Genomic DNA, 24,793 nt, shown 5'->3' on the forward strand with positions numbered 1-24,793 from the left:
AGGTGCCGAGTTACAGGCCAAATGGGACCAGTGGATAACCTCCGAAGGATTTAAACGGTAAGTCTTATGAAACGTCAGTATCTGACAGCACACTGATATTTTGGCCTTCTACAGCCTCGCAGGACGGTTTTGTACTTTTGAGAACCAGAAAGCAGCAGCCCTCAACACCAGGACGTCAGTAATTAGCTCTGATCTTCGTATTGCTCTACCTCACCCCAGATCTCTGTGGATGGCCAGGACAGCTCCGGAGTGGAAAGAAAGATATCTCGCCACGCGTCCTACAAATTCTCCAACAGTGAACGGGCTTTTGTCCTCATTGCCCACCACTCCATTTCCAAGCGGTTTTTTCGATGAGGCGTTCGCAATGAAACTTTCGGCACACTTCCTCGAAGGCCTCATCGTCGACCACCACCTCCTATCAAGAGTGTTCAGCCGTGCCATTAACGAGGGTGATCCGCAAACCCCAATTTGGAAGAGGGATATCTCGTCGGCTCTGGGAAACCTAAAAAACACGCTGAGGGTGCGGTGCCGGCATAGCCCGGCAACATATGCTCTGTCAATGCTTACAACGTCTTATCTATCCATGATCCTGAGTGTTTTTGTTGATGACTTGGAATTGCTGTTTGGAAAAGATGGTATCGATGAATCACAGAACAAATATCAAAAGATGCAAAACTGGGCGCATGCTGGAGACGCGCGAGAGGCAATCTTGCACGCAGGTCAGATCCTCAGACATTTGAGGTATGTCGAGAGGCCTTTAAGCGGCTTCATAGTCGTTATAGCCTACCAAGCCGGCTTGGTGTTACTGGCTTACTTGCATCTTCGAAATCAAATGGAAGGCATAATTGGGGCTGTTACGGAGGAGGACGATCTGGTCTTGAACGGTGCTGAAGTTCCGCACTCCGGAAGCTTTGTTCAGCATGGTTTGGGGAAGTTGGCCTTGCAATATGATTTCCGGGGCTCTTCCTGTACCGTCTCACCGATGACACCCCAAGTCGTGGTCCAAGTGGTGATGGAGTCACTGTTTGACAGGGGCCTAGATATCGAACACTCACCTCGTTTGCTTACAAGCGGCCTTGTACAGCTGCTAAGGGATATAACGAGCGGGAGAATCCAAGGGGGTAGAGCAGATACTCGGAGGATTTCAAGTCACGGCCTAGGGGAAGAACGTTTCTGAAGGGATGCGACTTGCACGGTAGGACAGAACATTCTCTTTTTCAATTTGGCGTAATATTATGGCGGCGAAAAGTTTGACTTCTCTATGTATTACAGCGAGGTTCTTCAATCATTATCCGATGAAGCTGTTTTCATCCATTCGCCAACCAGATATCCCCAAGCTTCCTCCTCCTCAATTTGCGTTCCTAGAGACAAGGGCGGGCTATGGTGATTATGGCGCTCGAGGACCTTGAGCTCAAGTCGACCTCCAGCATCACTCCAGGGCTTCTTGAAGCCCGTAGCAGCATCGTGCACTGACTCTGGATCGAGTTCGGACACCAACACCAAGATCCGAGGCCACTTCTCCACGAGTGACGGGTTGGTTTGTCTTAACATCCCGTGCATCAACGATGTCGGTTGTTTCATCCTTGACTCGTTTGCCTTTCCGTAATACGGCTCAAATAGAGCCTCGAGGTCGGGTGTCAGGCTCAGTGGAGTGCTTAAGAAGATTGCACCGGCTAATTTGGGACCCTTTGTGCCCGAAATAAGCACATTTCTTCGGTCTTGAAAGTCCTCGGCGAACATCCAAGTTGCGATGTGCGACCCACCAGCGGAGTGGCCCATAAGAAAAAGGTCATGCTCCTCTGTGAAATGGCGGCAAATCCAACCAATGGCCTCGTCCACGTCTTCTCCACCACTTGGATATTTTGCTCCCTGCTTGACGAGTCTATAGTCCATGATGATGACGTTGTACCCGAGCTTGCCGGCAAAGAAGGAAGCAATGTTCCTGTAGACCAACTCTCCCGGTATGTCCGAGAGAATGCGGTCGCCAAACATGAATGCACCGCCATAGACATAAAGCAGGATTGGCCGTGTTCGACCGGCCAACGGTGGTGGGGTAGTCGGCTCTGGCTCGTACAAATCTAGAACATTGCGTGGGTGCTGTCCATATGAGAATGAGGTAACTTTCGTCTTGTGGATGACAGAAGAATTGGCTGGTAGACGAAGAATATTCCCGTACGTCTCATAGGTTTGGCCGACGGTTTCAAGAACGTCCCTTCCCAATGATGCAATGACATCCATTCTGTGGGCCTTGGTTGGAGAGGAATGAAGATGCTTGTTCTCACGAAAAGAAGAATGGTAGTGTAGTCGCCTGAAGGACTAACAGAATGGAATTAAGACTTATCCGACGATAAAATAACACGACGCAATTGGAAGTTTGGCCAGGGCTCGGTATCTAATATCGGCAGGTCCCCGTGTCGCGCTCCCTAAGGGATCCTCCAATCCTGAGCTTTTATCATCGATGCGGGAGATCCGGTAATCACCTGAGTGTCGCCATTTTTCCAATTACTTCTTGGAACTCTAGATTGGGCCAAGTCCGGATACCTCAAATGTGGAGAAATGTCACCATCCGTCTCTGACTGGTGTAGTTGGAGTTGTCATCTCCGTTGCCCGCTTGAGCTCCGGGAAAGTGGGGGCGGAGAAGGCCTGGCGACCAAAGAACTTTAACTACCTCAGTGCCTGCCGAATACCTTCTTTTAGGAATGCGGGGGAGCGCGTCACCTGTGCACGCACCTCTTCAGTTGGTGCCCAATCTCGGAATGGCATTTCCGAAGCAGGCGGTTGGCGTTGGGACTCTGCGCCCCGGTGAGTAGTCGGGACCATTCCGAGATCTGGCACTGGAACCGATGCTGGGGTGCATGGATAGTCCAAGCCACGGAGATGGTAGCCAATAGCTTTCCCGGATGCCTTCCCCAGACAACAAAGCTTATTGTAGAGCTGGCCTGGCCCACGCTAGGCTCTTCTGGGTCTGGCCAGTCTGGAGAATACACAGGCAGACGGAAGACTGAAGCGAGTATAAAATATAATGCGGAACACACGCCCTTGGTCTACTTCGTGTCAGGCAAAGTTCTTCTGGGGGAACCAAACTCACGGCTTCCAGGATTTCCACGAGAAGCATACTGCCCATCTTATTTTATTTTCCCGGTCCCCCCCAAAAAGGCGCGCCATCATGAGTTCTATAACCTCGAAAGAGAAAAAGACTGTTGCTGGACACAAGGCCCATATGTTGGGCAAGGTTCAGCTTCGGCATCAAGACACAAACGAGATCATTCTAATTCCAGCCCCGTCGGATGATCCCAATGATCCTCTCAGTTGGTACGTGTGTGCGTGATCTACCGATCAAAGTCCTTAAGACACTGAGTAATTCGGACTTTCAAAGGCCAACTGCCCAGAAATACTATCTCGCCGGGCTCATTTGCTTCGGTGTGTTTTTTGTGAACTTCGTCGCCGCAGGGCCTGCAGTCGCCATCGAGCAGATCGCCGTTGAATTTTTCGGGGACGCCAAGGACCCATCGGAGATGATTGACAATATATCGACGGTGGCTTATATCCAGACCGTCTCCTCACTTATGATTGGAGTCGGAAATTTGGTATGGGTGCCGCTCGCTATAAAGTATGGGCGACGCCCAGTCTACATTGCAGCATGGCTCCTCATGACCGGTTCAACCATTTGGGGTGGATGCGCAAAATCCTTCGCAAGTGAACTAGCCGCAAGGATTGTGTACGGGTGTGCCGGCGCCGCACCAGAGATCGTGGCGGCTCTGGTCCTTACAGATCTATTTTTCCTTCACCAGCGTGGAGCGGTGATGGTGTGCGTACCAAGACCCCTCGTCCTCTCTCTCAAAAAAGCTGTCCGACGAAGAGTACTAATCGTTCCGTAGACTATACACATGTGCTCTCACCAGCGGAGTTGGGGCTGGAATTGTCATCTCGGGCCTGATAATGATGAATCATACCTGGCGAATGATCTATTGGGTATGCACGGCTCTCATTGGAGCCTGCACGATCCTCGTCATCTTCACCTTGCCCGAAACAAACTGGAAACGTCAAAGTGCAAGTACATCCGTGGATGACGTCGATGAAGTGAAGGCAACAGAGATTCAGGAAGAAGACGCAATTAGATCTGCCTCCTCTACGGGTCCGCCCCGAAAAGAAAGGTTCCATTGGGACTTGAGAGTATTCTCGACAACTTATACCCACGAATCTCTCTTTACTCTCATATCCCGACCTATCGTTGCACTTTCATTGCCCGCTGTATTCTGGGCATCGCTGGTTAATGCTGTTACCATCGGCGTTGTTATTCTTATATCAACCAACTTCTCATCGGCTTTCAGCGCCACCTACGGGTTCCAGCCATTTCAATCAGGCTTGACTTACATATCTTCTATCGTAGGGGCATTGATTGGTATCCTGGGAGGCGGTTGGATAACCGACCTAATCGCCGATAAGTTAACGATCAAAAACGGAGGCGTTCGAACACCAGAGATGCGTCTGCCGATCATGGCAGTGCCCTTGATAACCGGACCTTTGTCCTGCATGCTGTATGGAGTGGGCGTCGCTAAAGGGCTTCATTGGATATGTCCCGTGATTGGCATTGGACTGTGTAAGGCACTATACTACCATTTATACCCCTCTTCCCAGCTGACGTCAATGAAGGTGCATTCACAACAGTTCAGGCGACTAATGTCTCGTTGGTATACATTCTGGACTCTTATCGTCCCATCTCGGGGGAGGTTGTTGTGACACAAACGGTTTTCAGAGGTGCGTACCCCAAATTGCAGAGATGTTGAGGAAGATCAAATGTGTACTGACTTCGAAGAAGCTGCATTCGGATTCTTGCTCAACTTCTATGCAAACCCGTGGATCCAGAGACAGGGATACATGCAGGTGTTTGGAATCTTGGCGGGCATCTCTGCTGGAGTCTTTTTATGTTCTGTCCTCTTCTATGTCTTCGGCGATCGACTACGGACCTTGTCGTGGAATTGGAGACATGTAAGAAGGTATCTCCACTGGCACGTTGACAGAGAAGTTGGTGAGTAGTTTGAAAAATGCTGCAGCGGCTGCTATGCTCAGGAATGTAGTTTTGAGACGAGGTCGATGGAGGAGAGGGGAATTGTCTGGACTCGAGGGCAGAGAATGGCACATACCAGATTTCCAACTATTATTTGTGTGTCTCTATGCCGAAGCATTGAAAGTGAAGAAAGTATGTATTTTGGTTTAGCCCCAATCCCGGGTTGCATAGATGTCTGGACTACGTACGCGATGCGTTGGAGCGGCTGTAATTGTATACCTCTATTTTACTGTTAGACACCGCAAGACAAGAGGAGCTGTATACCTTCTTATATCATCCGGAATGTGTGTTCTGTGCAACAGCATATAGCTTCAGTTTGACCTACGTCGCGCCTCACGTTCTTGGCATAGACTTGTTTTGCAAGATAAAAGACATGGATTATTCTGTGCTATTATTTCTTGTAAAAAGTTTAACAGCTGCCAACCCCCCAATCTCTGAGCAGCTCCTGTACCCAGGCAGGCAAAACACGAAGGAATGAGACAACAACTGCATTTGCCGGGGCAAAGATTTGGTTACCACGACCGCTAAGTATTTGATCGACAACGGCATTTGATACATTGCTCGCTGGCAATACATGGCCACCGCGCTCCTCCAAAGATGCTTGTAAAGGCTTGAGCATGCCGGTAGCATGCACTGCTGGGTGTACGATGGTCGTCTGAATACACCTGCCGTTTGGTTTATAGATCTGTCGCAGCTCCCCTTTGAGACCTTTACCAACTATTAGAAAACGAGTTCAGAGAAGGTTATACGCAGAAATTTACCTTCGTGGAGGGCCAAAACGGCGGCCTTGGTTGCGCAGTAGTCAACAAGCGGAGGCCCGCTCATGTAGCTCCCAACGCTTGCGATGGAAACAATGTGTCCCTTCTTCTGTTCCAGCATCTTGGGGAGGAATTCCTTAATCAGGATAAAGTGGCTGATGATATTTACTCGGAATATCTGCTCAAGAAAAGCGTCGTCTTCTTCGATTAGTTTGTTAACTTTCGCCAGTCCAGCGTTGTTGACTAAGATGGAAGGATCCCCGAGATTGCGGCGGATGGCTTCCGCAGTCTCATGAATAGCTGGTGCTGATGTGAGGTCACAGCGATAGAAGGTTACGTTAGAACCTAGGACAATCGTGTCAGCCAACACGTTCTGGGGACGCCGCTTCACACTGAAGGTAAACATTACAGTTCTGGAGCTCTTTTGGTGGTGGCTGTATGTCCAAAACCGCAACTCGACAGTGTTGACTTAGTCTTTTGGCGATCAGGAGGCCAAATCCGCTGCTCCCACCAGTCACGACGGCAGTCTCCTTGTCACCGGAGAAATCCCACGGTTGACCTAATTTTCGAATACACCAGTGATTCCGTGCCCACATGTTCAGTGCATGGTTCACGCGAGAAACAACCCAGAAGCCAAGCAAGACTTTGAGCGTTCGCGCCGTAAAAGAGGCCACGTTTCGGTCACTCCAGATAAGTGAAAGGTAGCTGTTTATCTTCCCATCTAGAGGCGCCAGGGAGGAAGAAAGGCGAGAGAAAATCGACGTAAAACCCGATGCCGCCATGATAGGGAATGGCCTGTTTGTGGGAGCTTGCTTGTTACTTTGGGGGAGCGGGGGGGCCTCGGTGGCTTTGGTGTTGTTATTTGTATATGGAGAATCCTCTATTGGTGGTTGTTGATGTCTGGCTGGGTGGTGAGATAAAGGAGGTGGATTGCATTGATAGTCACCGAAAGCATAGGGCAAAATGATCACAGAAGACGCTGCGGTGCTTGTCGTCTTTTGAGGTGACCGTGACCCTAGTCAAATGAAGAGGGAGACATCAGTGACAAACTTGTGATTGAGGCATGAGTCTGCGGTATGTCGGAACGATTCCGACGGAGATCATCGGGTCCATGTAAACTTGCACCAGGGTTTTAAACGTTATCTCGAGAGATCCTCGCCGCCGCCTAACATACCCTAGTCCATGTGTTAAACCGGTACATCTTGTAATACTTTCCATCTTAAAGTACTTATCTAGTACCTGTCATGCGATGTATCAGGTGGAGATCTGATCTCGCAGGATATTTAAAACCCTGGCAAAGGATTACGCACCACTCGACCTGCCACCCCCAACTTCCCGTCGCGGCCCCCGCAAAGACCCACTCCTGCACGCCGGACCCGAACCCCACCCCCATTTTCCCGTTGAGGGCCCCGCCCCCGGACCTAGTTTAGATCCGCCCCCTCTTTCCCGTTTAGTACTGCTCGTCCCATTTGCGCAAACGGAAAGTCGTTGACCTTCGGTGAGATGATTTCATGAGTTTTAGTTCCGAAGCTCTCGGTATTCTTTGCCTCACTGCGGAAACACGGACTCGAGCTCTTCCTCCATGTCTCTCGCTTTGCCAGCAGCAATGAACGAAACTACCGAGTGCGCCCTCTTTCCGGAAAAGAGACGACTGCTTCACTGCACTTTTTAAAGGCAAAGTCTCCCTCGTCTTTTACCAGTACTGCTCCACTGAGCTTGTTCTTCTCATCCCATGCCGTAACTAAGACATTCATCCTTTCACGTCCTTTACTTTTTCTGTTAAGCAATATGCCTTCAAAAACTCAGACTCAAGAGCCCAGCGTCGACGTCTTGATCATTGGCGCGGGAATTGGTGGGATCAATGCGGCTTATAGGATCCAGGAGTCGTTCCCTCAGTGGTCCTACACGATTCTCGAGGCCCGAGAAGAACTGGGTGGCACATGGTCGCTCTTCCAATATCCCGGAATCCGCTCAGACTCAGACCTGCACACATTCGGCTTTTCTTGGGACCCATGGACAGAGGAGAGACCGATTGCGGATGGGCCATCCATTCTGAAATACATGAAGACCGTTGCCGCCAAGCACGGTATAGACAAGCACATCCAATACCACCACTACGTTACGAGTATCGAATGGAGATCCGAAAAACAGTGCTGGACTGTTGAAGTCATAGTTCCTGGAACGGAGAAGAAGACTTACTTCTCAAGGTTCGTTTTCGTGGCCACTGGACTCTTCGATTACGAGGAAGGACAGCGTTCGACAATCCCCGGCATTGAGAATTTTGAAGGAACGGTTGTTCATCCACAATTCTGGCCCCAAGACCTCGATTACGACAATAAAAGGATGGTGATTATTGGCAGTGGTGCAACCGCTGTAACGCTGTTGCCATCTCTGGTCGACCGTGCCGCCTTCGTCACGATGCTTCAGCGAAGTCCAAGTTACCTGTTCACGACACCAGAGCACGACCCCGTTGACAACATGATCAGAAGAATCTGCCCGACTCGCTGGGTGTACCACGCCCTGCGGTGGAAGTACATCCTCAGATTCCTCATAGTTTTCAAATTTTCAAGGTGCTTTCCTGACGCCACGAAGAAGCTCCTTCGTAAAAGCACCGAATCTCAGCTTCCCCAAAACGTACCGTTCGACCCGCACTTCGTACCGACGTACAATCCATGGGATCAACGCATGTGCATCACTCCTCAAGGCGACTTTTTCGCCGCCCTAAAGACGGGGAAGTCCGATATTGTCACCGATCACATCGATACTATTGACAAGACCGGCATCATCCTCAAATCTGGTGCCAGGTTGGACACGGACATTATCGTCACTGCAACGGGCCTCAAAATGCTGTTATTCGGCAAAATAAGGATCGTCGTTGACGGGAAACAGGTTAACTACTCAGACAAATTTGTCTGGAAGGGCGCTGCACTTCAGGACGTGCCAAATCTGTTCTTCGTATTTGGATACACAAATGCCTCTTGGACCTTGGGAGCTGATACTACGACTATGCTGTTCATGCAAGTGCTCAAGGAAATGCGGAAGCGGGGTGCGCAGAGCGTTGTTCCGACTCTCGAAAAGACGGAGTCGGTTAAAGAAGTGCCGTTCTTGAATCTCAGCTCAAATTATATTCAACAAGCCGCCAAAGAGAGAAGGCTGCCAAAAACAGGGGACGTCGCACCTTGGAAGCCAAGAAGTGGCTATATTCAGGATCGCTTGTCGCTTGCTTGGGGGAGCGGCGTAATGGCAGGGTTGAGATTCGATCCGCCACAGAAATAATCAACGGGAGACCGGTGGGATAGTGAATAGGCAGAGTTGGTATTTCGTGACTTCGGTGCGCTATGTAGTTAAATAAACTCATTGAATCTTGTCTGGCAATTGTCGAGTTTGACCTATGTAAGTCTGGCAATTACGGAAGAACGCGGGTGGACGTGATCACGCCAGGGGAGTGGCAGATTCGCCGGGAACGAGCAGAGAAGACGAACTGGGGCCGCTGGCAGGATCGACAGTAGAAAAACCGATAGACGAAGTAGAGGAAGCAGGACCCTCGTTACGTCCCCGGGGACGCTTTGCAGCGCCCTTAGCGCCTCCTGATGGCTTGCGCTTCAGCAGCATCCTGGAAATGGAGAGAGAGCGAAAACCAAGAGAAGCCGAAGACACTAGGTAAAAGTCGGGAATTATTGGGAATTAACCGAAATTGTCTTTTGAGACTTGAGCTAAGAGAGGGAATTGTCGGAGATGGTTTTCGGGGTCGCAGGGAGTCTGCTACCTTGCAACTATGAAAAAAAAAAAAAAAAAAAGGGTTTCAAAGAAGGGGTCGAGATCTATTAGTACGGTTAGAAGTGGAATAGCAATGTAGCCTCTGTATCGTCACTAAAGAGATGCTTTCCCCTGCTTCACCTTCTTGGCTCTACCCGTACGCCAAAGGGGTGGGGGGTGGCGAGAATCATCGTATTCACATCAGTCCCTTCTCGCCGGACGTCTCGTTACCATCAAGTGGGCAATATTGTAATAGGAGCCCCACCCATAATATCAAAGATGGCCAAAGTCGCGCCAAATTCCTTTTGCCCCAATTCCTCAGCTCAACGCCAATCGGTGAGTCGACGCCAGAGGTAGAGACCGGCTTGGTCGGCTCTATGTCACCCGGTGAGATGGTCATGGCGCGTGCCAATTTGGCTGCAAGGGCACTGCGTTAGGCATGGAAAAAGAATAATACGCCTTATTTAAACGGTTAATATTTTTAATGAGAATAACCAGGATTAGTCTGCACAGCTTGGCGTTGTTCCGGGGACCAAGCTCCTGCCGCGAGCTTACTATCAAGAAGAGAATTACATCTCCGGAGGAATTTAACTTCCCCCTCACCGCACTAGGCCTGCATGGCTTTCGAAGGTGCCGACAGGGTGGCGGGGAAGGGGGATCCAGAGCCAAAGCGGTCCGGAACTCCGGGCTTCCAGCTTATACTCTAAGGTCACGGATATTTTAGCAGAGCTACTGCTGTGGCTTCTTGAACTGGTTCGCTTGGTTGACAATGTCTGCGGCGAGCTCCGGGGCTGCCCGGCGTGCGTATTTGCACTGATCATCCACGCAAACCCCAGCCTTGTGCCCCAGAACTGGCAAACCTTTTTGATTTACCAAGCTGTCGTCGTCTTCAGCTTTGTTTTTAACGAATTTGCGAAGAAAATAATACAATTTTATTCACTGGGCTGTGAGTTCTTGCGCAACTGGCATCCACAAGACCGCGCACTGCCGCCTTTTATCACTGAACTCGACCGAGGGAGAGATGAGCTGACATGTGATTGCCTATTAGTCCTTCTTAGCCTGGCGGCTTTCTTGGTCTTCACGGCGACGATTTTAGCTATGCAGCCCTAAAAACAATCCTTGGACATTATCTGGACGTCCTACACAGAAGTATCTGGCTGGTCTGCGGAGTCCAATTCCTGATCGTGTTATCAGCTCCCGCTATCGCATTTTGCCCTATAGACGGAGCTGTCCACCTGGTCGAAGAAGTCAAGAGCGCATCAAGAGTTGTGCCGTACACCTTGATAACATCCCTAGCCGTCTCCTTTGTCACTTCACTTGCTTTCGCTCTAGCCTCACTCTACTGTGTCACCGACTTCGATGCCTTCTTTGTCGCACCTTCTAACTTCCCACTCTACGAGATCTGGAGATAAGCAACGCCAACAACTATAGTGCCGCTTATATTCACCATTGTAGCCATGCTACTTCTACCAGTCGGCAGTGTAGCTTGTTTCCAAGTCTCGTCAATGCTAACCCTTAGCCTGGGCAGAGACAATGGTTTACTATTTAGCTCCCATCTTGCCAAAGTCAATACCAAGTTAAACACGCCTGTATGGGCGGCAGAGACTGATTGGGGTATTTTGACATCTATCGGTTGTGAAGAAGTGCTCCCATCAACACGAGCCTTTCGTCTCCCACAATGGCTCGGCTATACTGCCAACGTTGTCTCTGCTACGTTCACGGTGATCACATCCACATTCTTCTTGTTTCCCTCTTCGACAACTGTTAATGATGAGACTATGAGTATGCCTCGCCTAAAAGGAATGTGTCACTACAAGGGGCTAACACAATGGTACAGATCATGCTGTTGTAGTTAGCTTAGGGTCACTTACTGTTGGACTGGTAAACTACTTTGTTTTTGCTAGGAAGCGCTATTCATGTTTGATTGAATTCCTACTGAACTCTGGCGGATTCAGGGGTTTCGACGATTGGGCTAACTCATTGTGTAGGCAAGCGCCTCGACCGCGCTGCATTGCCTCTTTCGTCCTAATCAAGGGGTAAATGGCTCGGAATTTTAGGATGCCAGGTTCTTGCTGATAGCTCGGTCTTCATAATAGCTTAGTTGCTCGATAGCGGGCCTCTATATATCTCCAGTATTGTATGGACTGAAAAATGCACCTGCTGGTCTGAGGGGTTGCATTATAAGCTCGCTATCGTTTTCACTTTTATTTTTATTTCCTTCTCTCTATTTTTGGTAGGTAAGACAAGCAAATCCTATGATCTTACTTCGTTGAAGATGCCGACTCGCATGGCAGGATCCACGCATGCCAACAACTGCTTAATCGCAACTGTTAAGCCCTGTAGAAGCATTATTCCGCAGGGCCTTAGTCCAATCATGCATCTGGCGAGGCGAGATTTCGATCCTTGAGGATTATGAATAAGCAAACTTGAGATTTATATTGGTTCAGGGAGCGCGGCGAAGCATTATTCGACCAAGCATGGGGGGCCTGCGCCTCGTTTTTCGATTTGCAGCAAGTGCGGCGAGTGATCGCCGGCTCCCTCTTAGGTGGGTCCATCCGTGGCGCTTATGTAGAAACGGTTGGGTAGATTTATTCTCTATGTTTCCCTCCCCTAACTCCGCATGGGCGCACACAAATCTGAACGATTCATAATTATCTCTTGTCGTTCTATCGACGACGCGGACGAAAAAGACAGCCCCCGCTTCTTACACTTCAAAGGGGTCATGGAAGAGGAAAATGTTGAAACGACGAATCCAATCGCACTGGGGACGGTCGAGGCGGGGCGGAGGCACATATTCTACGTGAACGACAAAGGCGAGAGATTGAATATGACAGCTATCCATCGGATGAACATGCACTACATACGGAAACGCATCATCGACGAGACTGCCACCGTTCTCAAAAAAGGAGAAATGGACGATGAAAATTCCAAGGCTTTATCGTCACTTATTCAGGAATATTGTTCGTTTTCTTGAGCCTCAATTTTCCCGAGACAAAAGTCCTGACATCGAACCACAGGCACAGCGGTCAGAGAGCGTGAATTTATGCGAGATCTAGCATATCGCGATTGGGATACCTGCCCTTTCCATCTCAAGTCGGAACGGCCCATGGAGCGCGACCTGCTCAACTATCTCAAGGCAAGCGGCGTCCAGCCTGAGAGGGCGGTTCCTTGGTATGAGGGCGAGTTGCACCCCGTTCTTCCAGGAGCCCCGTGGGACTATCCATCCGCTTCAAAAACCAGGACACAGCGATATGCCTTGGCAATCCTCGGCGTCCTTATTCTCAATGTACCGATGATCCTCATGGTGTTAGTGCCAAGTACCGCGATGAGCTTGGTAACTGTCGTCGTCTGCACCATGGTTTTCGCTATCGCGACGGCGTACTTTTCTCCGACGAAGCTGCCTATTGAGCTGCTAGCTGCGACGGCTGCGTACGCAGCAGTATTAGTTGTGTTTGTCGGGGGAACCACCGAGTCGGCGAAGTAAGTCGACGTTAAAGCCGGACTTGGGATCCTACGTTTGAAGATGGAGAGGGAATCAAGGATGGACGCCTGCGTATCCGAGCCCTTATCGATGGACAACGGATGAGCTGCGGCCTCATTAAGCCGTCCGTTGGCATAACTGTTCGGTCTGGTCGTTGGGGGTGGCTTTTTTTCAATTATTAAGGAGTGCTGATATGGTATGTTCGTCGTCCAAGATTACAGAGGCGCAAGCAACCTGCTCTTGGACAGTTGGGGATGCGGCAGGAGCGCAACAAGTATCATGACGATGAACGGACCATACTAGGTGTGTCCAGGTAGGACGCTGTTGTTACACTTTTGCCGAGGCAGATTACACATGAAATACTTCACGGACATAGTGGTGCCATTATGTATGTGGTGCCTAACTCCAACAGGGATTGTGCCCCAGACCAGTGCAACCAAGTTTACTTCCGATGAGGAGTACGCAATGACAAGCTTGTATAACAGTTTAGCATAACGAGGCTAGGACTACAATATAATATCAGATCCGACAAGTCTCTACGAGATTTGATAGAAAAGGAATAGGTTCTCTATATCAGGAAGTACGGCTGCATCTCCCCCCTCCTCCCTTGCCAAGCTGTTATCTCGCGTCGAACTGGACTATTGAGTCATCCCTGTTCAATGGGAGCTCGACAGTGAATAATAATTAAAGTTCTATCGGCAGTAACAGGTCGAGTACGCGAAGGTATAAAAAGAACCGGAGGTGTTGTGATCGTCATGAGTCGGAATGACTTTGAGGCATTGCTTATGTGCTTTGTTTGGTTGCCCGAGAAGAACAAATTGTCTCGAAGGAATATATGCCAATCATGGAATCGGTGTATCACTGAAACCTCGGACGACATCCCCGATATATCTTACCAGCGATAATTATCACTCCCGGTTGTCGGGAATCTCCGACCGCGCAGGCCAGTTCGATTGACCGCTCGCTAGATGTCCCCTTCTCCATGTTCACAACTCCCGTAGGAAATGCGTGACCCGGAACAGACTTGTTTGAATTCTTTGATATCTCTATCGACCTCGAGTGTGATGACGACGAGCGTAGACGAATACAACGACTGCCTGGGAGCCACTCAACCCAGTATTCCGGGTTATCTGCATCGTTTGCGTAACGAATTGAACGAACGCACCACGATTGGCTGAGGACGCCCAACAGCGCTTTCACAAAAGTTCTCGACTAACCTCAACTTAGGCATCCAGATTAACCCATCTCTGATTGGCACACTGTTTCCGGAAGGTGGGATGCGGAACCAGCAAAATTGCGCGCTATCGTATTCAATCGTATTCTCGGGTCTGGGGTTTGTGGGTCTCTAAAGCGTCTATAACTTCATCGAACATCCACCATTGTCAATTCCACTTGCCCTGCGAAGCGTGGATTGTTACCGTGCGCCTAGCCTCCCGAGATTGAAAGGTAACAATGGAGGCTTGTCCGAATAATAGCGATGGACTCTTTGGGCCTCGAGTTAATCCGAACTGTCGATCTTTTGACTTCACCATTTACTTCGAGGATGTCTTCTTCGCAGTTGTTCCGGCGGCGATTTTCCTGGCTGGCGTCTTGGCGTCTTGCGTTAGACTTTGGAAGCAACCTCACGTTGTCAAAGCATCCAAGGGTCTAGCTCTCAAGATGGTAGGTCCATGTGCTGCTGAGCGAAGGGAATGAAGATGAAGAGGGGGAAACGAAAGTACGGAGCATGTGCTTACAAGGCCGTAGGTGGCATTGATCGGATTATTCGCGAGTCAAACCGCATTCCTCGCACTTCGAGTGCAGAATTCAGACCTATCCACGGGCATGTCCCTCGCGGCCGACATTCTGCAGCTATTGTCGGCCGCTGCGGCTATAGTCTTGTCTTACATGCACCACCATAGGTCCATTCGTCCTTCAACGTTGCTTTCGCTCTATTTGCCCGCTATGAGCCTCGTTGGCATTGCCCGGTCGAGGACGTTGTGGCTAGTTCCCGGAGCCCGCTCCGAGTCTATCACGTTTGTATTCGTGTTGGCCTTTACAATCATGTCCTTTGCTATAGAGTCGAGCGGCAAGGAACGTCTGTTGACCAAAAGTGCCAACAAGCCGCGAACTCCAGAAGCTTACAGTGGGTTTTGGAAATTGGTCGGCTACCTATGGCTACGGCGTACTTTTCTCGACGGTTACTCCAAGGTCATATCTGTTCAGGATCTTCCCGAGCTAGACCCCGGCCTTGCGAGCGATGTTGTTCACCAAGAACTCGCCAATTCATGGGCTAAATGTAAGCTTAATGTCCCCATTCACGTCTCTGAGCCATTTGCTAATTCTTTTCTCTTCCAGCCAACAAGTTCAAGAAAAACATGCTCCTGTATGCCTGTTTCAAAGGATACAAATGGTCGTTTCTCTCAGCTGTTATCCCAAGGCTTTTCCTTTCCGGCTTCATGTTTGCAAACCCTTTCCTAGTCACTGCCACCATAAAGTGGGTTGAAGATAAGACTTCCACGACTGCGTCTGGAAAAGGCCTAATTGGAGCTTTTGCCCTCGTATACCTCGGCACCGCGGTACGTATGCATACTTTCTCCCACTAGCTATTTCCGCTTGACTTATCTGTTCAAATACTGGCTAGGCGTCCACGGCTATTTACTGGTACCGCACGTATCGATTCATCACCCGACTTCGAGGCGGCCTTATTGCGCTTACTTTCCGGCAAACCGTTCATTCTCGAGGCGTTGATCTAGGCAAAATCACAGCAATCACCTTGATGGGAACTGACGTGGAGAGAATTGTCTACGGATTCCGATTTATCCACGAGCTCTGGGCTGCACCTATTGACATCTGTATCGCTGTATATTTGCTCGAGAGGCAAGTCTTCATTGCTTGCATTGTGCCCGCCGTCATTTTAGGAGGTAACTCTCCCAGAAAGATCCAGTCGGTAGATTCTGGTTGTGAAGGCTAACTCCATGTTTTCCTCAGTGTTTATTGCCTCCACCTTCTACCTCTCCCCCTTTGCCAAGAAGGCCCAACGACAATGGGTCGAGAGGGTCGAGGAACGGCTCAAACTGACGTCATATATGCTGGGAGACATGAAGGCCGTCAAGATGCTTGGCCTGTCCGATCGTATGTACAGCATGATTCAGAAACTAAGGGAACTTGAACTCGCTACGTCCACCAAATTCCGAAAGCTTCTTCTCTGGCAGTTGTTCCTCTGTACGTCCACCCGTACCCAACAGATTGAGCGGAAAATGCTCCAGGGGAACATGTCGCTAACTGATTGCAGCAAATTCACCCCAGTGCTTGGTCACCGTCGGAACCTTTGCGGTTTATGTTGCCGTGGCGCTCTCCCGGCATGATAATTCCATCCTCGCAGCCCAGGCCTTCACATCCTTGACACTCATCTCTCTCCTCTCGAATCCCGCTTTGATCTTTATTCAGGCGGTTCCTCAGGTCGTGCAGTGTATTGGGTGTTTCGACCGACTCCAAGAATATTGCAATCGCCCATCATACGAGGAGGCCGTTGGAAAGCCCAAGACGGACTCTTTCGACGGTGATACGAGTTTGAAAAATTCGGAGAAGGTGACTGAAAACATGGTTAAGGGTGAGAATCGTGAGCCTGAGGAGAATCTCCTCCTGACTTCCTTCCACAACCAGACTGTAGGTTGGGACCAGACAGCTCCACCCGTTCTCAAGCGGTTGGATCTGAACGTACGCGCCAACGAAGTCACCATGATCATTGGGCCCATCGGAAGCGGCAAGTCAACGTTCTTAGAGAGCATCCTCGGAGAAACGGTGGTCTTCGAGGGAAAGATGACCAAATACTTCTCAGCAGCAGGATACTGTCCCCAGACGCCATGGTTGAGGAATCAAACCGTCCGGCAAAACATCGTTGGTGCTTTTGAATTCGACGAGGATTGGTATGCGACGGTCGTGTATGCATGCGGGCTGGAACAGGACCTAAATCAGCTGCCGCTCGGCGATTCTACCGTCGTGGGAAGTAACGGACTCTCTTTGAGTGGAGGGCAAAAGCAACGAATCGTAAGAAGTTCCCTCAATAGTTTCCCTCTTTTCCAAGGTCATGCTAAACCTCTTCGAATTTGTTAGGCACTGGCACGCGTTGTGTATTCGAGGCACCGAGTCGCCGTCTTGGACGACGTCTTCAGTGGCATGGACGCGACCACAGTCGAGCACATCTCAAAGTCCCTCTTTGGACCACAGGGCCTTTTCAAAACACACCCCACAAGTGTCGTCGCGACAACCCACAGCCGTAAGGAATCTGGCATCCGGACAGAACCAAATCTTCTAGAAATTGCTGACGGTCAACAGCTTATTTGCTTCAGTACGCCGACTCCGTCATTGCATTCAAAGACGGGGAGGTCATTGAAGCTGGTAGGATCGAGGAACTCAGAGCTAGGGACGGATACACGGCTAGCATTTGGAGGAACCCGCAGACGGGCTCCAGCACTCCAAAGGAGCCGACAAGTGAAGGCCAAGATTCAACCCCCGATGCCGGAATTACAGAGGCAACTGACGCTGAAGCCGACGCTCGACGCCAGCGCGGCGACTTCTCGGTCTATCGCTACTACATCAAGGCCGCTGGCGTCCTGCCCGCAACAGTATTCGTTGTCTTCGTATTCATCTGCGCCACCCTATTTGAGCTTCAACGTAGGAAAACCCCGGATTATGTTAAGGAAATCCTGTACTAACACTATAGAAGCGGTATGGCTTGACCAGTGGTCCAAGGCAAATAGAGAAGAACCCAACAAAAATGTCGGAATGTATCTAGGCGTGTATGCCGCGTTTGGCGTGGCTGCTGTCATCGCAATGATCATTGGAGCCTGGTGAGTGACATTCAGCATCCTTTCTTGGCTTTGATGGGTTTAACTAACATGTTGGCTAGGTCCCTCGTTATCCCCGTTATCAACAACAGTGCCTTGGGCCTCCACAAGGACCTGCTGCAATCGACAGTCTCGTATGTCTGGCTTGATCTGATTATTGAGTCCTTTCCGGTTTCTAATTACAGTATTCCAGGGCGCCGATCCAATTCTTCACCAAGGTTGATATTGGCAACCTAACAAATAGGTACGTCGAAAAAGCTTAAGCCATTAGATTTGCAATACCTCGTCGGCTTGGGCTGATTGGTGACTTGCCATGGCTCGAAATATAGATTCAGTCAAGACATGGACCTGATCGACATGAAGCTCCCAATGTACGCAGTTAATTATGTGTCAGGTAGGTCCATACAATGTCCATTCATCTTTGCAATCTTTACTAACCCATTTGAAAGCTGCCTCGTTTTGCATCATCAAGGTGGTTGTCCTATCCGTTTATGCTCGTTACCTCACGCTCGCTGTACCATTCCTGGCAGTCGTCGTATACTTTACGCAAAAGTTTTACCTACGCACGTCGCGGCAGATGCGTCTTCTGGACATTGAAGCTAAGGCACCGCTTTATTCCCACTTCCTCGACACTGTTGGTGGCGCAACGGGGATACGTGCCTTTAGATGGCACGCTGCCTTCGAAGCCACCTGCATAGATCTGCTTGACGTTTCACAGCGACCAGTATATCTCCTCTTCTGTATTCAGCAATGCCTTGCTTTTGTCCTCGATATAATCGTCGCCATTCTCGCAGTTCTCTTGGTCACGACGGTAGTGGCGTGGCGCGACTCCTTCCAGCCAGGACAAGTTGGTGTTGCGTTGGTCTTGGTCATGACTTTCAACGTTGAGTTAACGCAGTTGGTCAAATTCTGGACAATGTTGGAAACCTCAATCGGAGCCGTGGCGCGAGTTAAGGATTTTACCTATTCGACTCCTTCTGAAAGGGGAACGACGAAGGTCACCACGCCTCCGTCAACGTGGCCCTCTGCTGGAGACATCAAATTTTCCAGAATTGTGGCGAGCTATTCGTAAGCTTGCACTTCCCCCTCGCTCCCAAACCTTTCATCGTGCGTAACTAACTCTTAGCAATCAACAGACCAGAGTCACCCCCAGTATTAAAGGGGGTTTCTCTACATCTTCAGCCAGGAGAGAAGGTTGCCGTATGCGGCCGATCAGGAAGTGGCAAAACATCCCTTGTCTTAGCTCTGTTGCAGCTCATCCAGCTCCAGGAAGGATGTATTACCATCGACGACGTTGATATTTCCCAACTTGACAAAGAAGACCTGCGATCTCGGTTGAATGTCATCACACAAGACCCCTTCCTCATGCCAGGGACGATACGATTCAACATTGACCCTTACGAAGCGAGTTCGGACGATGAAATCATCGAAGCACTCAAGAGGCTGCGGTTATGGGACCTTGTCAAAGACCAGGGAGGACTTGACAAGGCTATGGAGGCCAATTCGTGGTCCATCGGACAGAGGCAGCTTCTTTGTCTCGCGAGAGCAATGGTTCGGGGTAGTCGTATTTTGATTCTAGACGAAGCAACGAGCAGGTTAGTTGTCAACTTATCGTCGAACTTATTCTTCCTTACGCTAACCGTGGCCCCTTTTTCGTCAGCGTCGATACTGAGACGGAGTCTATCATGCACGAGGTGATAGAAACGGATTTTGCTCATCATACTGTTCTTTCTATCATGCATCGTTTGGCGCATATTACGAAGTACGATAAAATCGCCTTGTTAGATAATGGAACATTGGCCGAGTTTGATACGCCGGCAAAGTTGCTGTCAAGGAACTCACGATTCAAAGATTTGTATCAGTCAGGCGGCCATTGAGGAGCGGATGTCAAATGAGGAAACGGTAGACTAATAGAAAATAAATCAATACATTTACTTAATTCAGTAGCTGCCACCGGAATGCGGTCTGTCATACCGAACGTCATCCGTGCTCTCATCTTCTGGCGCCAGAGCGTTCAGGTACTCGACTCGCTTCAGTTCCGTCAAATCTCTAAGCTCAAATCCCTGCCCAGCATCAATCGTGTGTCCGTTCACACTAAGATAAGAGACTCTCGTGTTCTCACCCCAACCGTCTTTCTTGGCCCGCCAGAGCTTGGTCGGCTCTCCGGGTCTTTCCGTCTCGACTCCCAGTTCAGCCAAGTCCACCTCGCCCAATTCCCCCTCACCAGCGAAGCTGAAGCACCGCACTCCGCATGTCTTGCAGAAGAAGAAATGGAGTCTCTTGGCTGCGCACTGGTAGTCTCCGAGAGACTCTAGCGGATCGAGAGGCGAGAGTAAAACGAAATCGTCCGGCGCCGAGGGAAGCCGAATGTGCATTATACCCGCCTTATGGCAGATTGTACAATTGCATCGGTAGAATCTCTGCGAGGGTGGTTTGGACCGATCGCGGGCGACTGGCTCTGGCGCGGGGAGTGTGAGGAAGACGATGTATTTTGTAGCACCGCAATGGCAGGATCCTGTGTAGGGTCGACGAGTTGGAGTGGCGTCAGTTGCCATCACAGTCGAGAGGATACGGGGAATAATTTTTTAGTCGGCTTATTTTCCTGAGTTTGATGTTGAAGATGGAAGAGTTGTTGGCATGCTCAGGAGTAGAATTAGAAAATTTGAGGAGGGGGTTGCGGTGTCACTGTGTCAGCAACGCCCTTCGACGGGCTAATGTGAGCTCTGATAGTGTATTTGCTAGATCACCTCTTAATCCTTAACAATTTTGGGAGACTTTGAGGGGGAAGTGTTGGCCTGCAACTCTGCATCCCTCGCTCTCATCTTACGCCGCACTGAATTTTCCCACGTTTTATCACCAATTAGGTCAGCTGCATCTTATCTAAGGAGGGAAACGCCCAGTTCTGAAAGTAGTGATGATTAGGTTCTTCGGCTCAACGCTTAACCAGTCGGGTGCTGAAGACATCTTTGCCATTAAGTTGGGATAGCGAGGGAGAGAGCCATCCCTTTACTACAGCTGAACACTGAAGCTACTACTCAGAGGCACAGCAAGAGGCTGGTGAGGCCGGCTTCTTAGTCGGCTAAGCGGTAGTCGAATACTTACCAGTAAACTAGGCTGCATGTTCAGCTCGACAAGTAACAGGAGCATGATAGTGCTAAACCATGCAGCACAGTGACAGGGGAATAGCCATTTTGTTCTCTAGCAGATAGGTTGTAGAACCTCTCCCATTCGTCGAGGTCCCGCTTTTCGGCCCTGCGATCTTCCTACGATTATAATTGCCGAAGACGGGCTGATATTTTCTCTCGGGCTCGAATTCGGACTTCTATTCATTCATGAGGGCGGCGCAAGAGTAACGAAGGAGACCAATTCTCTCACCACTCTTCCGAGAATACTGCTGCTTGAAGAGAGAAGAGATGGGGGAACAAGCAGGTCCATATTACCACCCCTCACCATATCATTCCGTGACTCCGATCTCCCGCATTCCGGTCACCGTTTTTCTTTCTCCTCCGTGTCGTCCTCGCCCACACAATGTCCTTGAAAGCCATAACCAAAACGCCCAACAAGCCAAGAACAACTATCGCAGCAATCCAAGAAATTATCACTACGGGGAAATACAAGGACGTCCTCGTAAAGTATGTCCAGGTTGGGCTCAAGCCGGGAGAGCCATCGCTCGGATTCCCGAGCATCTCCTGTGCGTTGAGTGTGACTTGCATCGCGTTTAATACGACGGAGAATCCACCGAGCGCCACGATGATGGGCGCAAGGAAATGGCGGAGGTAGGATCCCCATTGTGGGTAGATGTGGAAATAGGCCAGTTTCCCGGTTATGAAGAGGGAGGTACGATTGATTCGCGTTAGTCGTAGTTCGCCGTAGTGGTATCGACGGCAAGTTTCTTCGTCTTTCACTTTCTTAAAGTAATCCATGAATCGACAAAACTCGTAATATGTTGGATGCTTGTCCTCACCGGGAAGCTTCGGGATGAGTTTGAGCTCGCAGGCTTTGGTGAAGTCGATCTCATATTGGATTAGAAAGTAGTAGCTGCGCATGAACCCAATCGCGGCGTCGTAGATGTCCTCCTTTTCGTCGTTCGTTTCGTCTTGATTGCGGAGGCTACGTAGGTAATCCCAGAACGCGGGAGAGTAAAAGTACGTGGGAATAGGCTTGATGAAGATTCGGCCGTAGTACCAAACAAGGTGAAGGCCTGGGTACTCATCGACAATAATCTCCCGAGCATGGGCTACTTGGTGGTGCAGTGGCATGATGTGTCTGAAAGACGGTGTTTGAACCTGGGGTTCGGATGTGAGAAATGAACCACGCAGTTAGAGATATCGACAACGATTGCACGACAGGAGAGCTTACGAAAATGTATTTCATGAATGGCAGTAAACGGTCAAGCTCGGTTGTAAGGTGTGCTTTGCGCAGGTATTCGACCAGTTCATCACCGGCACCGGGTGGCGCGGAGAGCGCGATCCGTGGCTGGCCGGGGAGATATTTGTACCCGTCAACACCCTCCAGATGCGTTCGGATCGTATATTTCTTCTTTTCGCCTATTCGAGTTTGTACTATACGAAGCGTCTCGGCCCCGAGCCCCTTGACCTCTCCGGTAATTGCGCCGTTGCCAGCCCCATTGGACTGGTGATCCAAACCCTGCGAAGGATCGTCGGTTGTCCCGTTGCTGATCACCATTTGCGACTTGAATTAAGAACCAAGACTTGGAGATCTGTGTTCTCGAAAGGAAGCACAATTGCAGAGGCGACGGGGGGAAGAACTCGATGGGATTCCCTGAGATTTATTCACCGGCCATCGGTCGGGCAACGACGACCACGTGAGCCAACAGATTAAAAAAAAACAGGGCGGTGATGCATCGCCTTGCTCAGTGTTTCGCATCTTCGGTGCCAAATTCCGTGTTGGACGCCACGAATCTCACGCTGAAGAACAAGAGCCAGTCAATTCAAGCTGCTGCATTGTGGGAAAAGGCACAGCCACAGACACAGCCGCAGAGTCGTCGTCACGGCTGGCTCCAGGGGGTTCCTCACGTTCTTTGAACGACCTATCATTTCTCAATTATTCTCATTTTCGGTGGGTTCTGTGCCGATCAAGTCGAACGGACCCAAATCAGTAATTCCACGTCAGCAACGGACACCTCCCAATATTTTTGAGGCCCGATGCCAGTGTTAACTCGGCCTTGTTCCGATTGGGAATACGAGAGAAACTGAAAACTCCCGTCCTGCAAGACAATTGAGGGCAATCAAACTGGTCATTATTTCATCATGATCTTCATATTCATTGCTTTATATCAATTGCGTCTAGGTTACGACGACGCCAGGCGAAAGGCTTCACCCAAAACCTTCACTGCAAGCTCGCCTGCTTGGCTGTCTCCCAGGGGCAGCACCTGTGTAGCAAAGAATGCGGCGACACCTCGCTCCCGGTTGGCCACCCATACGAGGTTGGGCAGGCCGCCCCAGCCGAGACTGGCCTTCGGGTACGCGCCAACATCCTCCTCGGTGTAAATGCCTCCGATACCCCAGTTGAGACCCGTTGTCTCGGTCGTTCCCGTCATGGTCGCCATCATGGGTGCGGCGGCTTCGATGCCCTTCATGGCGTTGGAGCCAGCCGCCAACTGCGGCCTAAACATCTCCTTTTCCACGATATCCTTCGACAGCAATGTCGGCTGATCCTTGACTAGGTCGCCGAGGACCTTGAGATAATCACCCACAGTCGAGTAGATGCCAGCGCCGCAGCAGTCTTCCTCGGCATAATCTGGCCAGGGCTTGGGGATCTCCTTGAGCGTGCCATCGGCCTGCCTCTCTACAGTCTTGAGGAGCCGCTCCTTGATGTCAGGGCGCTTCTCCAGACGGAAAGTAGTCGAAGTAATACCCAAGGGCTTGAAGATATTTTCCTGAAGGTATTCTTCAAGCGTAGTTTTATTCAGTCTGGCGACTGCCAAGCCGGCCCACTATCCAAGAATTGTTAGTGGAGGATGGCCTCGACAACCGAGAGAATGAAGAAGGAAAATTGGAGATGTCGATCGGAGAATCAGTTTACTTACGTCGATTCCTCCGCTATACGTCCATCCGTCACCGGGTTCATACAAGAGAGGAACCGTGTGGGGCTTGGTAGCGAAACCAGTTAGCCCTTGTGGGGTTTCTCCTCGGGACTCGCGCCACGCCGCGATGGTAGGATGGAAGAGATCGTAGGCAAGACCAGAATTGTGGCACAAGAGGTTTCGAAGAGTAATTTTCTTCGTCGCGGGTGTGGTGGCGAAGGATGGGTCGAACGCGGCGCCATCCTTGGGCGGAACGAGAACGCCGAGGTCGGCAATCTCTGGCAGGATCCTTTCCACCGGCTCATCGAGAGTGATTTGGCCTCTCTCAACGCACTGGAGAGCGGCAATCGTGCCGAGGAGCTTCGAGCAGGAAGCGATCCAGTACGTTGCATCGGCCTTGACGGCCGGAGCATCGGGTCCAACCCCGTTGTAGCCCGCCGTCTTGAAGAACAGTTCCTTGCCTTTAGTTTACTAGTCAGCTTGATATATCATGGCTTGAGCTTGTGACCTCTGGCCAAATCACATCATCACATTATTCCTTACTAACCATTCTTGTCCACCGCAGCAGCAACGAAGCCGTGGATGGCGTTGGACCCGCGAGCGGCGCGTTCCTCCAGAAGCTTATCGAGGTCAGACATGGTAAATAGGAAAGGGTATCAAGATGTCAAAAAAACGGAAGGGGTATATTTCGCGATTTCCGAGGCTCAAAAGACTCCGCGGTTCGGTAAAGGGTGTACAATCCTAAGTACAAGAAAGGGCGAGGTGAAGAGGGACATTCGCGATGCTTTAAAGACTTCCCTGTTCTAGCCCTCTCCTACGTACCCCAACCCTCCCCCGCATCCTTTACGGAGATGG

The 24,793-nt window shown here is 50.3% G+C and overlaps 4 protein-coding genes and 2 pseudogenes across 4 annotated transcripts; 3 read left to right on the forward strand and 3 right to left on the reverse strand.

Annotated features, from left to right (window-relative positions):
• Positions 1-1,281: 1,281 nt before the first annotated feature.
• Positions 1,282-2,238, reverse strand: SAPIO_CDS9166 (annotated as a pseudogene; the record flags this gene model as incomplete).
• Positions 2,239-7,614: 5,376 nt separating this feature from the next.
• SAPIO_CDS9167 lies at positions 7,615-9,102 on the forward strand (annotated as a pseudogene; the record flags this gene model as incomplete).
• Positions 9,103-12,433: 3,331 nt separating this feature from the next.
• On the forward strand, positions 12,434-13,066 carry SAPIO_CDS9168 (uncharacterized protein; the record flags this gene model as incomplete). Its single annotated transcript, XM_016790630.1, has 2 exons — positions 12,434-12,542; positions 12,600-13,066. The coding sequence occupies 2 exons, from the start codon at positions 12,434-12,436 to the stop codon at positions 13,064-13,066; spliced, it is 576 nt and encodes a 191-aa protein (XP_016639933.1).
• A 1,941-nt stretch (positions 13,067-15,007) lies between these two features.
• Positions 15,008-19,803, forward strand: SAPIO_CDS9169 (uncharacterized protein; the record flags this gene model as incomplete). The annotated part of the gene is made up of 16 exons (XM_016790631.1): positions 15,008-15,341; positions 15,401-15,621; positions 15,687-15,966; positions 16,034-16,267; positions 16,338-17,092; positions 17,159-17,321; positions 17,381-17,719; positions 17,769-17,895; positions 17,955-18,026; positions 18,086-18,136; positions 18,222-18,286; positions 18,342-18,960; positions 19,029-19,092; positions 19,147-19,487; positions 19,553-19,654; positions 19,755-19,803. 16 exons carry the CDS (start codon positions 15,008-15,010, stop codon positions 19,801-19,803), a joined length of 3,816 nt encoding a protein of 1,271 aa, XP_016639934.1.
• Positions 19,804-19,832: 29 nt separating this feature from the next.
• On the reverse strand, positions 19,833-22,578 carry SAPIO_CDS9170 (uncharacterized protein; the record flags this gene model as incomplete). The annotated part of the gene is made up of 4 exons (XM_016790632.1): positions 19,833-20,276; positions 20,995-21,046; positions 21,343-22,178; positions 22,252-22,578. The coding sequence occupies 4 exons, from the start codon at positions 22,576-22,578 to the stop codon at positions 19,833-19,835; spliced, it is 1,659 nt and encodes a 552-aa protein (XP_016639935.1).
• A 625-nt stretch (positions 22,579-23,203) lies between these two features.
• Positions 23,204-24,576, reverse strand: SAPIO_CDS9171 (Beta-lactamase family protein; the record flags this gene model as incomplete). Its single annotated transcript, XM_016790633.1, has 3 exons — positions 23,204-23,848; positions 23,942-24,399; positions 24,486-24,576. The coding sequence occupies 3 exons, from the start codon at positions 24,574-24,576 to the stop codon at positions 23,204-23,206; spliced, it is 1,194 nt and encodes a 397-aa protein (XP_016639936.1).
• Between the last annotated feature and the right edge of the window lie 217 nt (positions 24,577-24,793).

This window comes from Scedosporium apiospermum, assembly GCF_000732125.1.
Source record: "Scedosporium apiospermum strain IHEM 14462 chromosome Unknown SEQ_SAPIO_0132, whole genome shotgun sequence".
Lineage (NCBI taxonomy): Eukaryota > Fungi > Ascomycota > Sordariomycetes > Microascales > Microascaceae > Scedosporium > Scedosporium apiospermum.